Source organism: Leptonotus elevatus, chromosome 19 (assembly GCF_054856555.1).
Source record: "Leptonotus elevatus isolate MCC_2025b chromosome 19, RoL_Lele_1.0, whole genome shotgun sequence".
NCBI classification, from domain to species: Eukaryota; Metazoa; Chordata; class Actinopteri; order Syngnathiformes; family Syngnathidae; genus Leptonotus; species Leptonotus elevatus.
In genome coordinates this window covers 5,182,675-5,195,314 of record NC_141257.1, presented here as the reverse complement: position 1 = coordinate 5,195,314, position 12,640 = coordinate 5,182,675, and the positions used below count along the sequence as shown (strand labels likewise).

General features: G+C 37.2%; 1 protein-coding gene and 1 long non-coding RNA gene across 5 annotated transcripts; one reads left to right on the top strand and one right to left on the bottom strand.

Annotated features, from left to right (window-relative positions):
• Nucleotides 1–2,805: 2,805 nt before the first annotated feature.
• Nucleotides 2,806–9,016, top strand: LOC147157627 (uncharacterized). The gene is made up of 3 exons (XR_015091103.1): nt 2,806–3,001; nt 6,506–6,569; nt 8,363–9,016. It is a non-coding gene; the product is annotated as an uncharacterized LOC147157627 (long non-coding RNA).
• On the bottom strand, nt 5,290–10,383 carry LOC147157626 (CMP-N-acetylneuraminate-beta-galactosamide-alpha-2,3-sialyltransferase 1-like). Of its 4 annotated transcripts, none has more exons than XM_086062082.1 (9): nt 10,237–10,383; nt 9,706–9,847; nt 9,530–9,587; nt 8,572–8,953; nt 8,302–8,489; nt 7,241–7,420; nt 6,001–6,046; nt 5,799–5,918; nt 5,290–5,632 (listed from the first exon to the last, which is right to left on the bottom strand). In XM_086062082.1, the coding sequence occupies exons 4-9, from the start codon at nt 8,797–8,799 to the stop codon at nt 5,459–5,461; spliced, it is 936 nt and encodes a 311-aa protein (XP_085918208.1). In that variant the 5' UTR covers nt 8,800–8,953; nt 9,530–9,587; nt 9,706–9,847; nt 10,237–10,383; the 3' UTR covers nt 5,290–5,458. The 4 variants fall into 4 exon arrangements, with proteins under 4 accessions (XP_085918208.1, XP_085918207.1, XP_085918209.1 ...); XM_086062081.1 differs by having other exon boundaries at nt 9,740–9,847; XM_086062083.1 differs by having other exon boundaries at nt 9,740–9,847; nt 10,232–10,377.
• Nucleotides 10,384–12,640: the final 2,257 nt, after the last annotated feature.

Sequence of the window (12,640 nt, the reverse complement as noted above, 5' to 3'; positions counted from 1 at the left end):
TCCAAGACCAATGAGGTTCAAGGCGGACAGGAAGTGAGTTGTCACAAGCTTTCCTGCCTGGCGGGAACATGGGCATATAAATCTCATTTATGTCGGCTATAATGTTATTTTTTAAGTTGGGTTGGAATGACACGACAATAAAGAATACGTATTGGAGTCCGTGACTATGCGCAGGTTCTGATGAGGATTTTGAACAATTTTGTGCAAAAAGAAGTGACATTTGGGGTCGTTTGAGAAAAATACTGAATAATATTTGAACTGTATTTAAACAACTTTGCACCCGAGACCACACTTTGAATATGATAGTGTTTTACTTTGCTTACAATTTCCTATTAAATTCACATGAAAGCGTGAGGTAGCTCTTGAATGGAACACACCGCATCTTTTTAATTTTTTTCCATGACTACAACTTAATCAATCTATTATAGTTCTAAAATAATAACTATTTTATGGGGAAAAAAACTAAATCAGATGTCACCAACGTGGTACCTAAGTGATGGGACATTGTGATTTCCTAGAGATATTGTTCAAATGATGATTTGAAAATGTCAACACCTACATAGTGTTGTGATTGTTATCAAATATGATGAGTGACTTCACTACAAAAAAAAACATCATTAATAATAACGGATAACTAAATGTAATTTGTGCAAATGTGTTCAGAAGTGTGTATGAAACTTGTAGTGCTTCTCATTAATTAGTAGAAGCTGCTAAGAAGCAGCTCTTGGTTTCATAAAGGTTGGCGAACCCTGATCCAAATGATTGATTCCTTTCTCTGTGACCTCATTGTCTTGAAAAGACCATTACTTCTCCTATTTTCGAGTTGACAGCACGACTCCTTAACTTTGCCATTGCTAATAGTTCTGTTCACATGTGGCAAAAAAAAAAAAAAGCCCTACGAGGAGTGCACGTTACGCTCCAGTGCGCAGAGAGAAAATCAGTCTCTCTTATAATAGCTCTGGGCAATTTCAGACCACGCAGTACGACGAGGGAATCAATTTTCCTGGTTAGGTTATAGATGGATTTTCTACACTGGGGCTTTTCATAAGTACGAGTGAAGATATGTCATATGAAATATTAAGACCTCTTGAGAGAAAGCGGAGCTAACAGAGCGCACATTTCGCTCCCGTGGATCCCGTTGGAGGCCGATTTGATGATAATTTGATGCTTTTTGTTAATCTTTCCTTCCATCTACATGATTGTTGAAGTGTTGTCAAGCACGTACTTACTATAATATAATAACCGGATGCCATGCAGTACCAACCAAGATCAACTCTAGTCTGACCCCTTGTGGACAATATTTGCACAGCTCACAAACGGTTCAACTGAGGTTATGTCTATTTACCCTTTATAATGAAGTGTACCCTCTGCCATTAAACAGCCCATTTGTCAATCAGTATATCCTTGGGCAAGGCAGCAAGCTACACAGTTCTTGCTAGTGGCACGCACAATGTCAAGTTAAGTCCCCTCAGGTAAGCAATAGGTAGGTAATAAGGAGGTCAAACCTGTCCAAACGGAAAACAAGGTGGTCTAATTAAGTCCTGAATTAAAGTAATAGATGCATAAATTATTAAATATGTCAGGAATGATGGCCATCATGTAACACACAAGCCTGTACGGGTGGCTGGGGGCGTTGGGGGGGGGGGGGGGGGGGTATTTTTGGACTCAGGTGACAATGTCAAGGTGATGTTAATGAAAAATAATGGGCATTTGCTGAGTGACATTCCACATTGGACTTGATTTTACATTTACAGTACGTTTTTGGACAAATAATGTGTATTCACCTCTGAATGGCTCACTTGCTACATAATTGCTTCCATGTATTGACTGAAGTTTCAATCTTTTGGCACACAGACAGCAAAATTAATGTGCAGAACTATTCACTCAAAAACACAATGTGGCCTTTTCAGATTAATAACATTGCCAGAGCCAGAGTAATATATATTTTATGAACATTTATTATGTGTAAGAAACAACTTAGGAGAATGAAAAGCAGCAGTTGCATTAGAGCAAATGGGACCGCCACTGACCAAATAAGACAATTACACTATTTTAATCAACCGTTTTAATTGAACCCAACAAAAATGACATAATTCCTTTTAGAACATTTTCGGATGTTAATTAAAAAGTAATACTTTGTATAAAAGTTAAATGTATATTCGATTTATTGTAATTTTATGTTTATATTTGTGTTTACTTATGTAGTTCTAACAAGAAGCTCTAATCTTCCCATCTACAACATTAGCAGAAATTCTAAAATAGCATTTTTTTAAACTAATTTTTAGATTTTATTTGACATGATAAACAGTTGTTAACAGGTAACACTTTCGATTTCCAAATTTTCCAAATTATAAAGTAGCATTGTAGTATTGTTGTACTAATTTTTGTTTTTAAGTTTTGTTAAGATTTTTTAAATCAATCTTTGTTTCTGCTGCATGACCCAACAACGTTAACAAAAATATCACTTTGTACTTCATATTTTAAATTTTATTTTAAGTTAAAAGTAGCTTAGTAAACTAATGTTTCTTTTTACATTTGATTTATGCTGATTTCATATTTACATATTTGTATACTGTAATTTCGTTTTATTTTTTTTTATTATTTTTTTTACAACAAACAAGTCAAATTAACACGTCTGCATATGTATTCCAATTGTATTTTGTAATACTGATATTTGTGTTCAAAATTCATTTGCGTTTACGTAAAGGTGTAAAAACAAACGCAAATTTGTCTAATCCAATCATTGCGACGGTGGGCGGGACTCACGTTGCCATGACAATGACGTCAATGTTGGTGTCGAGTAACTATAAGGTCAAAATAAAGGCAAGTGAATGGAAGATGGGACTACTGTGCATGTGTGTGTACGTGCGGTAGTGGTGGGAGGGGTGATAAACAACAGGTTGCCCCGAAGTGGACATGACGTATCCCGAACGACTTTTAAAAATAACACCAGCCTCGGATGGACGTCGATTTGGCGGAACGAGGCTTTTTACTCGGCCCGGTAAGGAGACGTCATACAGCAGAAGGTTAGGGTCACGGAGAAGCTAACTGAAGCTAGCCATTAGCCTAGCACAAGCTAACTTTGATTTAGTGGCTTTAACCGGCCGTTTGGCGGAATAAAGTTACTTTCGCCCGCTCGCCCGCTACAAGGGGAGTATTTCCACACATTGACGCTTTTAAATGGCGAGTGCGCGTGAGTTGAAGTGATCTTTTTGGGCTGTTTTGTGGCAGCCTTTGACCAGTGGCTTTTTGGCCTTTCATCAAGAGTTTCCCTGCTGTGTACATTCAATGACGTCACAGCACGCAACGTAGAAATATACGGCGTGCTTTATTGCGTGCAACAAAAGCGTTTGACATAAACGCACGTAAACATGCAGAGGTCACGCAGTCGCAGCTGCCAAGGTGACGGAGAAACGCTTGCAACGACTCCCGTGACGTCAAGACTTTTTTTTTCTTCTTCTAACTCGCTACGTTTTAAAGTGAAATGTAACGAGCGTCATTGGAAACGACAACTAAAATGGTGGATCGCGTCAAATTGCAAGCAATGTGTGTGCATGCATATGTAGCTATATTATAAACACAAATATATAAACACAAACGTGTGCATAATATATGCACAACTTATCAATATGTTTCAAAATATAATTATGAATAAGATGTAATGTTCTGACTTTTGCCAGAACATTGAATACATATTCGTTTAGCTTTACGTTTAAAAAAATATATAACTTTATTCTCATAAGTAGGGATTTTCAATACCACATTTTTTTTTCAAAGCGATGCCAGTACCAGTACTCAATACATAACATTTCCAAAGAAAAACAATGACAAATCATAAATTAAAAAAAACTATATATCCCAATATATAAAATTACATGAAATTAATGGTAATTTTCTGTTCTTCTATTTTCTAGATCCTGATCGTAAAACGGCCACAAGAGGGCGATTGATACTGGTATTGGCCACTGTCACGAGTACCGATACCTTAAAATAAGGCTGTAATTGGCACCGACACTTGTACTTGGTACTCACCCTTCCCTACTTGTATTTTTTTTCCTCGTAAAGACTTGTCATAACGTTATAACTTAACATATCACATTTCACATTACAGCTTTTGCGAATTGAATTTATTTTTGTAACATTCTGACTTATAAAATTCAGACATAAAAAAATCTTGTAATATTATGACTTTTTTTTCTTGTTGCTTTAAAGGATTTTGTTCTTTACATTCCACCCAAAACCATTGAGTGGCCCCAGGTAGCGGAGGGGCTGTAAACATCCCCGACTGGAAGCTGTCTACCCAACAGAGCTTTCAGTCTGATGTTTGCCGTCGCCTGCTACTTCCAGCCTCCGCCGCCATGGACCAAGACTCGTTTGCTTCTCAAATCCGGGCTCAGTTCATGTAAACATCCTACACTCAGCTGGAATCCTCTACCGAAGTAGCTGAGAGAAGGGTGTTTACGTGCGCTGGCTTGGAACTAAGACCACAGGACAACCACCAAGAGCAAGTCCAATGACCTATTTCTTTATGAAACCTTTTTTTTTTTATGTTGAGAAACTTAATATTTTCAACAATTACCTTCAAACGTATGCTTTATTTAGAAACAAATCTCTCAATTCACTTTCAATGTCTTACCACATGCCAATTAAAAGTAACTCTATTTGAAAAAAAGTTTCATTACTGAGAGCATCAATAGTTTCTCTTCTAAATACCAATAACTACTCATATATTTCTTTAAAAAAAATGAACCTTGGCAGACCTTGTTTTAAGTTGCGCTTACCGCATGTCACCACTAGATGGCAGCACTTCGCTTATGAGCGCACTTGGAGGCACATAGTCCAACAGTACATTTACACTTCACCTTTTACACATGCTATTGGCCTCCTTTTTATGCATATACTGCTGTGGTTGTAGTTTGCAATGATGTAGTGAGGGTGCCAAAACATGCATGTGGTGTACTAAATCGAAATTAATTTTGCATTCCTTGTTGTGAGCTATTTTAGTGGCACAGGCACTTGACCTTGGATTTTGACAGTGTAAACAGTTAATTTGACTACATTTCCATTTTGAGGTAAGAGCTGCCTCTTCTTTGTTAAGCACTTCATAAACATTTGGCAGGCATTCCTGGGAGACATTGTTTATTTTATTATGTAGTTTGTCTGTGTGTTTAACACGTTGGGAGTCTTCTGATTATAATTAATAAAATTGACTAAATTTGTGCTATCAATGTGTTTTAACGTGTTTGTTTTGAGCGTCAATCTCCCAAAGAAAACTGTTTGGCATTACAATTCAGTGCAAATATTTATTCAAGCCTTTCAGAGAAGATGGAATTTCATAATATATAAACCGTCCTTGTTTTTGCCGTGCAAAAAAAAAAGAAAGAAAATAAATCCACCTTACATACAGTATTTGAAAATAACATTTCCACGATGGCAACTACTCAATGTTTTTACGATTTTAGGAAAGGCTGTTTTCAAAAAAATATATTTTTTTATCCTGAGCCAGCTTTTTGATCAGTTGATACTCCTCATTTCCATAGTGTAATCCAGTTCCGAGTTTTGGATTCTTGAGTTTTTCCCAGTAGTGACTCCAGTTTCCATCGCTGTCTGCTCCATAACCAAACACATGGACCTGTAACGGCAAGTATTTAGCCCCAACACAAAAGAAAAAGAAAAAAAACACTTTGTTTTTACTAATTTCGTGCAGGAACCATAAATTCTATTGAGGAACCAGATTCACATCCAATACATGACTCATATTTATGGATATTGAAATATTAGAATAAAACAGGAAGCACCTTTTCACACGTGTGCAGGGCGAGAATCACAGCCAAGATGCCTGTGGAGGGATAGCCATGTTCTCTTCCCAGCCACGTTCGATGAACATATGCAATGAAGCCTGGATTAAGCACCATCACCTTTTTATGAAGTGAAAACAAAATCTTTCTGATTAGATAACAATTCAATATGGAAATCCAACCTTTGAAAATCAATACTCACCAGATTCTTGTTGGCCCGAATGGTATGCCGAACTGGTTCGTATGTCCTGGCGGAAATTACACAAAGGGTTACATAAACTTATATAAAAGTTTTCGTTCAATTGTTTCTTGTCTACATACTGAAAATAATTGAAGTGCTATTGATTCCAGGCTCCAAAAAAAAAAAGAGTATTTTTTTTTTAAATGAGAAAAATAGTTAATATCGTAAAGCTATAATTAAAAAGAATTAAACTATTACCAGTTTTTTAATGGCTGGTGTGCTGCTGCCCACCTAGGCCACCTGGGGGCAGTGTAAGACAGACAGACGAATATACTGTACATTGGGATGTCCAAACTACATGCAGTGGGCCATTTGTGGCTCGCCATACATTATTTTTAGCGGCCCCTGGCATACACTAAAAATATGCCACTTTTTTTGTTGGAAGAACTTTTGCCCTTGTGTTTTATTTTCTTTGCTCACAAGTCGATATATAAATTTGTTAAGGGTGTGTTGCTTTTGCTTTCAGGAAGGACACCAGAGAGAATGGGACTGGTCCTAACGGAATTGTTCAATGTGTTACACAATAATAGGTGAGTAGCGAAAAGTTCTGAACAAACCTTTACCCGACGCGTTTATCATTAACCCGTTCACTGCCAACACAGCTCAAATGGATCTTTGACGTCTATAGCCGCTAATGGCAGTGAATGAGTGAATTCTCACAATACTATACGCAACACTTTTGTTTTTGCTCCCATTTTTTTTTTATGAGATTGAACTGATCTGAAACATCTTCCACATACACAATATCACCATTTCTCTTACCTTTCAGAGTTGCCTTTCATTGTGGACAGTCTAAAGGCACACCTGTGCACTCTAATCATGTTGTCTAATCAGCATCTTGATATGGCGCACCTGCGAGGTTGGGATGGATTATCTTGGCAAAGGAGAAGTGCTCACTATCACCGATTCAGATGTTTGTGAAAAAGTTTTAGATCTTTGAGTTGATCTGATAAAAAAATGGGAGCAAAAACAGAAGTGTTGAGTTGATATGTTTGTTGCGTATCAGTAAATACCATTCTCCTTTGAGCTCATTCGGGAATGCCAAAATGATCGCATGCACATCTGCGGAGTCTTTTTTTTTTCCTGTCGGATGAAGCGACCCTTCAATTACTCGCCACGTATTTTAATTTCTGATGCATCTCTCGTATTAGGCCTCGTTGGATTAAGGTAAACAATGACAGCAGATAATAATTTGACTCACTCGCCACGAAAATCCGTGGTGAGGGCTTCTTGAAGCCACACCATGTCCATGATCTTGAAAGGGGACAGCACAAGATGAGTGATGTTGTCCAAGTCTACGGCACTCTCTGGATACATGAGGCGATGTGTCGTTTTGGCGCCCACGTCTTCCTCATAGCCTTTGATTGGACTCTTGTTCATTCTGCGTAATTCAGTGAGGATGTTTGTTCAGAATGTTGTTATTGTAAGAAAAACATTTGACCTATCAGTTTAATTGCTAAAATATATATTTTTTCAATAGTACGACTTAATATGCAACGATTTTCTCAAGGTCCTCTTCCCAAGACTTAAAAAAATAAATAAATACACAAGCAAAACAATTGCATTAGTATTGCTATAAAAAAACACATTTATTTATTTATAAATGTTTGTGTATTAGGCTTGCATTAAAGGCAAATAACCAGAAATTGATTGTGTGTGTTTTTTTTTGTTTTTTTTTATCTGCCTTAATTACTGTCAACTTATAATTTGCTACATTGTCAAAGATGACATTGAACAAAATTACAATGAAATTTAATTACAGTAGAATGAATCAGAATAGAACAGACTTTAACTAAAACGTTTTCACAATGGCTATAGCTGTCAGATAAAAAGTGGGTGCCCGGATACAAAATAAAGGATACAAAATAAATTTAGCATTTTTTTTTATACAGTACTCAGCCATATATTCTTTATCCTCTCCATAGAATGACTTGTAGGCAGGACTTGTGTACTCCCCCAAGGTGCCCAAGGCAGGCCTACTTGATGCAGTGTGATGAAAACTGATTGGTTATTTTCAGTTCTATTTAATCATGTACTAATAACTGCATATTTTTTATAAAGTAAAGAATTACGGTATGGAGTACTTTTTTTTTCCCAATTAAAATTACAATGAAGTTTTTAAAATGTTATTTTGGGGGAAGGCTGGAATGGATTAATGACATTTCCATTAATTTCGATGCACAAAGAGGATTTGAGATGTGATTACAAGCTGAGGTGTGCAAGTGTACGAAATGAAGTGAATAGTTTTTGTATGTGATTTACCTTAGCACCATGTCATGGCTATCGATCAGCTGTCCATAATGAGAGTCTTTCAAATTTGCAGAATTGCCCACCACTGCGCACGTCCTGAAGTGCTCCGCTCCCTTCGAGATGGCCGGGAACGTCTTCAACAAGCCTTCCACTACCCTTTGGTAATAATCGAAGCTCTGCTTTTCCAGCTGCTGCAATTGCTGATACGTAAACACAAGCAGGTTCGATGAGCTGAAGTGATAATCGAGTATGATTTTGCAAATCGAGACTTGCCGTACTCGCCTTCCACCAGTCGAAAGCATCCTTTGAAATGCTGTTTTTCTCGGTTAAAAACGGTTGGACGAATTTGTCGAAGTGTCGCGCGAACCAGCGGTCGTCCTCTGTCCGACTTGCGTCCAGAATACATTTGGACAGCAAATCGCTGAAGTACACGCACACAATGGTGACCATTAGCAGCACGGCTAGCACCTTCACCGTGGAATTCATCTTGATTCTTGTGGCCGGACACATAGTTTCAGTCTATTTTTAAGAATTCAGAATATATTCCATTTAATTATGTCCATCCACTTTTCGTAGCGCTTTCCTCCTCGTTAGGGTGAAAGGTGATTTGGAGCCTATCCAGCAGACTTTGAACAAGAGGCTGGGTTCAACTTGCACTGGTCATCTGCAAAAAGAAAAAAGAAAAAATACAATTCAACCAAGATTTCATATCTCAAACCAAGGGAAAATGTGCTTGTTCTTGGTCAAATGTGCTTGTTCTTGGTCAGGATTCATCAAAATTCTAAGATGTGATTAATCTGATTAAAACAATTAAAATGATATAATATATATATGAGCTGTCAAACGATAATTTTTCAAATCAGATTAATCACATCTTCGAATTTTGATTAATCACGATTAATCGCTTAACAACAAATCGCTTTTTTTATCTAACCCCCCCCCCCCCCACCACCACCACCACCGGTTATGTATTAATTATTTTGACATTTAATGTTATGAGGACGTCTTTTGATCCACTGCACACGCTCATCCTGCTCTTTTTCTAATCAGATATTTTGACATGAACAAATATTCTAAATGTTATACGCAAACATTCATTAAATGCTTTACTTTAATGCATGGAATTATGTTTATTTGTCAAACACAACCTGTGCTACCTTGAACGTAGCCAACCGCTGGCACGATAAAGGCTATATAGGTATATACACACTCACACACAGAATAAAAATTTTTTTTTTACCCGGGCTGAAGACAAGTCCGCCAGGTCCTGCGGGTAACTGTGTCGAGGAAATAGAAACCTGCGAATGAGTGAGTACCAGTATTTGGCCAGAAACTTGTGAGGAGTGGCAAGAACAAAAACAATAGTCAGGTGTGTACAGAGGCAGAGCTAATTGGAGCTTTGCCCCGGGTGTCCACCTGGTGGGGCATCCACATTCCAGCTTCCTCCCACCTAAATTGTCATTGATAGTCCACCGGCGCTGACGACTTTGTTGTGTAGAAGAGCGATCCACTTGATCGAACCCTAAGCCCGCAAATCTCATCTTCCATTGGTCAAATTCTGGTAGGAACAGCAGATGTGTTGTTCCATCAAATGAAAGGAAGTTATCTATTTATTATAAAAGAGTGCCAGAATTTATTTCAATACAAATGTGAGTTAAAACAGCTTGAAAAATATCTTATTTTGTCAGACCACGTCACTCTGTAAACAAATGAATTCCTTCTTCATCTTTTCTTTTTTTTATTTGGCATACCAAAAATGGTCACATATCAAATAGTGGAGAGGTTGAACTAATTCAGTCAAGCAAATTGTGCATGTCAGTCACTCTTTACATGACTTGTCAAGTTGCCATATCAGCACTTTCTACTGTAGAACCCAAAGTAGCTAAGGTAATATGCTGAAGGTCAGGTCAGGTTTTTGTTTTTGCGTGCGGTTAATTCTCACCTTACCTGTTGTCATTGCTCATTGCTCATTGCTCTGGGGAGATTGTTGACATATCTTCTTCCAGGAGAGGGACTATGCATGATCTGAAGCAGAACAACAACAAAAAAAGCATTATTGATTTTACTCTGTCAGAAAAACAGACTGTCTGTTGAACAATTGGAATCACCTGTGTCATCACATCCTGGGTGCGGCTTTAAACACGTTCTGCCGCTTGTGATGTCACTTATCATCCGTCAATCTTAACAAACCGTTGAGATGTTGCATTTGGATCGAGCCTCCAAAATATGTTTGTGCAATATTGAATTTATTTTTTATTATTTATTATTTTGCCACTTAAATCTCATTCACTCGCTGCCATTTTCACTGAAGCAACCCCCTTCGCTCCCGGCTGTTTTACAAGGCCCACAGAATATTGTATCCTATTACTATACAAACAAGAAAATCCTTTTATGCGGTTTCTACTATATTTATCAAGTTATTTAAGTTGAATATTGAATGTCACAAACTGCTGTCAAAGCCAGCGGTGCGACAATCGTGCTCACCGATCTCTTAACTTCAACACGGTCAAGCTTGGTCGTCGGTGTTGACTCAGTGACTACTGTTTGACCGGCAACACAGCCCCTCTTTGTTCATCATTGGATGTGCATGAGCTTGCAAGATTTCATCCTTAAGCGGTGCCTGTTTTAAAAAATAATCAGAATAATTTCGCTCATACGTAAAAAAAAATAAGAGTACCGTATAACACAGTAACTTGGAGTGGGCAAAATATGACCTGCAAGAGATATAAAAGACAGAAGTGCAAAACATAGTTAGAAATAATCAATACATGGGGGGGGGAAGAAGTAGGAGGAAGTATAAATGTATCTATTCCTGCCCTCATATATTTATTTTATTATTATTATAACAACCGCATTTAGGAATATTCACATCTATCTATACATAAAATAAAATATGATACTATTCACAATATTTCATTTATAGCCTACACCTTGTCACAATGCCATATTTAACTACCAAATGTAGTTATCATTAATATTTGATTACTTTTCAATATGAACATCCATAAATTAATTCCTACGCTCATTTTAATAAATACACTTTAAACCCTTATTATAACACTAAACTATTCATATTCATACAGTATTTGTAATTAGCAATATTATAACCTTATCTTACCTATGACAAAAATATAAATATAAAAATTATATAAATATAAATAATATTAATATGTAAAGTCGTGCAACAGCTAATTCCAAACCCTCTTCTCTAAAACTCCCCAAAAATGTGTATATTTATTTTAAAACGGATTTATGGTGGGACGTTTGTTGAATAGCAGCCCAGAAATGATCTGACATTTTTACTAAATGCTAACAAAATAGCAGTCTCATGCAAATGTATGCACGATTGCCTTTTTAAATTGCGAAATTGCAACACCAGCAGCAGCAGCAGCAGCAGCAGCAATGTTGCCAATCGGGTGTAATTATATCTTAAAATCATACAGATGACAGGATTTCACTTCGCTGTTGTGCTTTTCAATAAACTCCAAGCACATCTTGAAGGTTAAATACACAAAGAGGATGTGATGTTTGTAAAATGTTCTGGTCAAACTTGTTTTCACTTACAATGGGGGAGTCTAAATGATCATGTTACGACTGTGACTTGGCGTGGGTCAGGTTGCGTGTCTTTGTTATTATTATTTTTTTTTTATGAATGCATATCAGTGCCAAGGGAAAAATGTTAAGACCAGAACGTCACATAGGAAACATGTAAGAGAAAGAGACGAAAAAGAGAAGAAGAGGGAAGACGAAGATAAAGAAAATTCAATAAATTAAATATTAACGTTACCTCATACGATAGTAGCTGTCTAGAAACTATTACGGTAGTTCTGGTTTGTTGACACAAAAGTATTCAGTGGTTCAAGGACTCCAGTTGCCATGAAGCCGGTGGCGTTCCCACAGGCGAGACGGCATGTCCCCCTTGTGTTCTCATATTCCTGCATTCAAATCTGGTAGATATCTGGTGCATTCTGTCCAGCTCGATCCGCCCACATTTCATCTTATTTAAACACACTTTAGTAAAAAATGACTGTTTAAACACGTTCTGAACAAAACAAAAAACCTAAATGGTAGAAAATAAAAGAGAAAGTAACTTTGACATTCATATTGCATTTCCAATTTCTAGGCTCGAATGGCAGTACAGTGAAATGGTTATTTTTAGGGCTGTCAAAATGAAAGCGTTAACTCTGGAGATTAATTTAAATTCTTTAAAGCGTTTAAATAAATGAACTCCGTTCTTTCAGCTTTATTTACTTCCTGCTACGGCCTATAACCTGCAGCCAAACTTAGCCACGGGCACAAAGACAGACAATACTAGTTTTACTTTCAGTTTTACTTGCTTGACGCTTGTTGA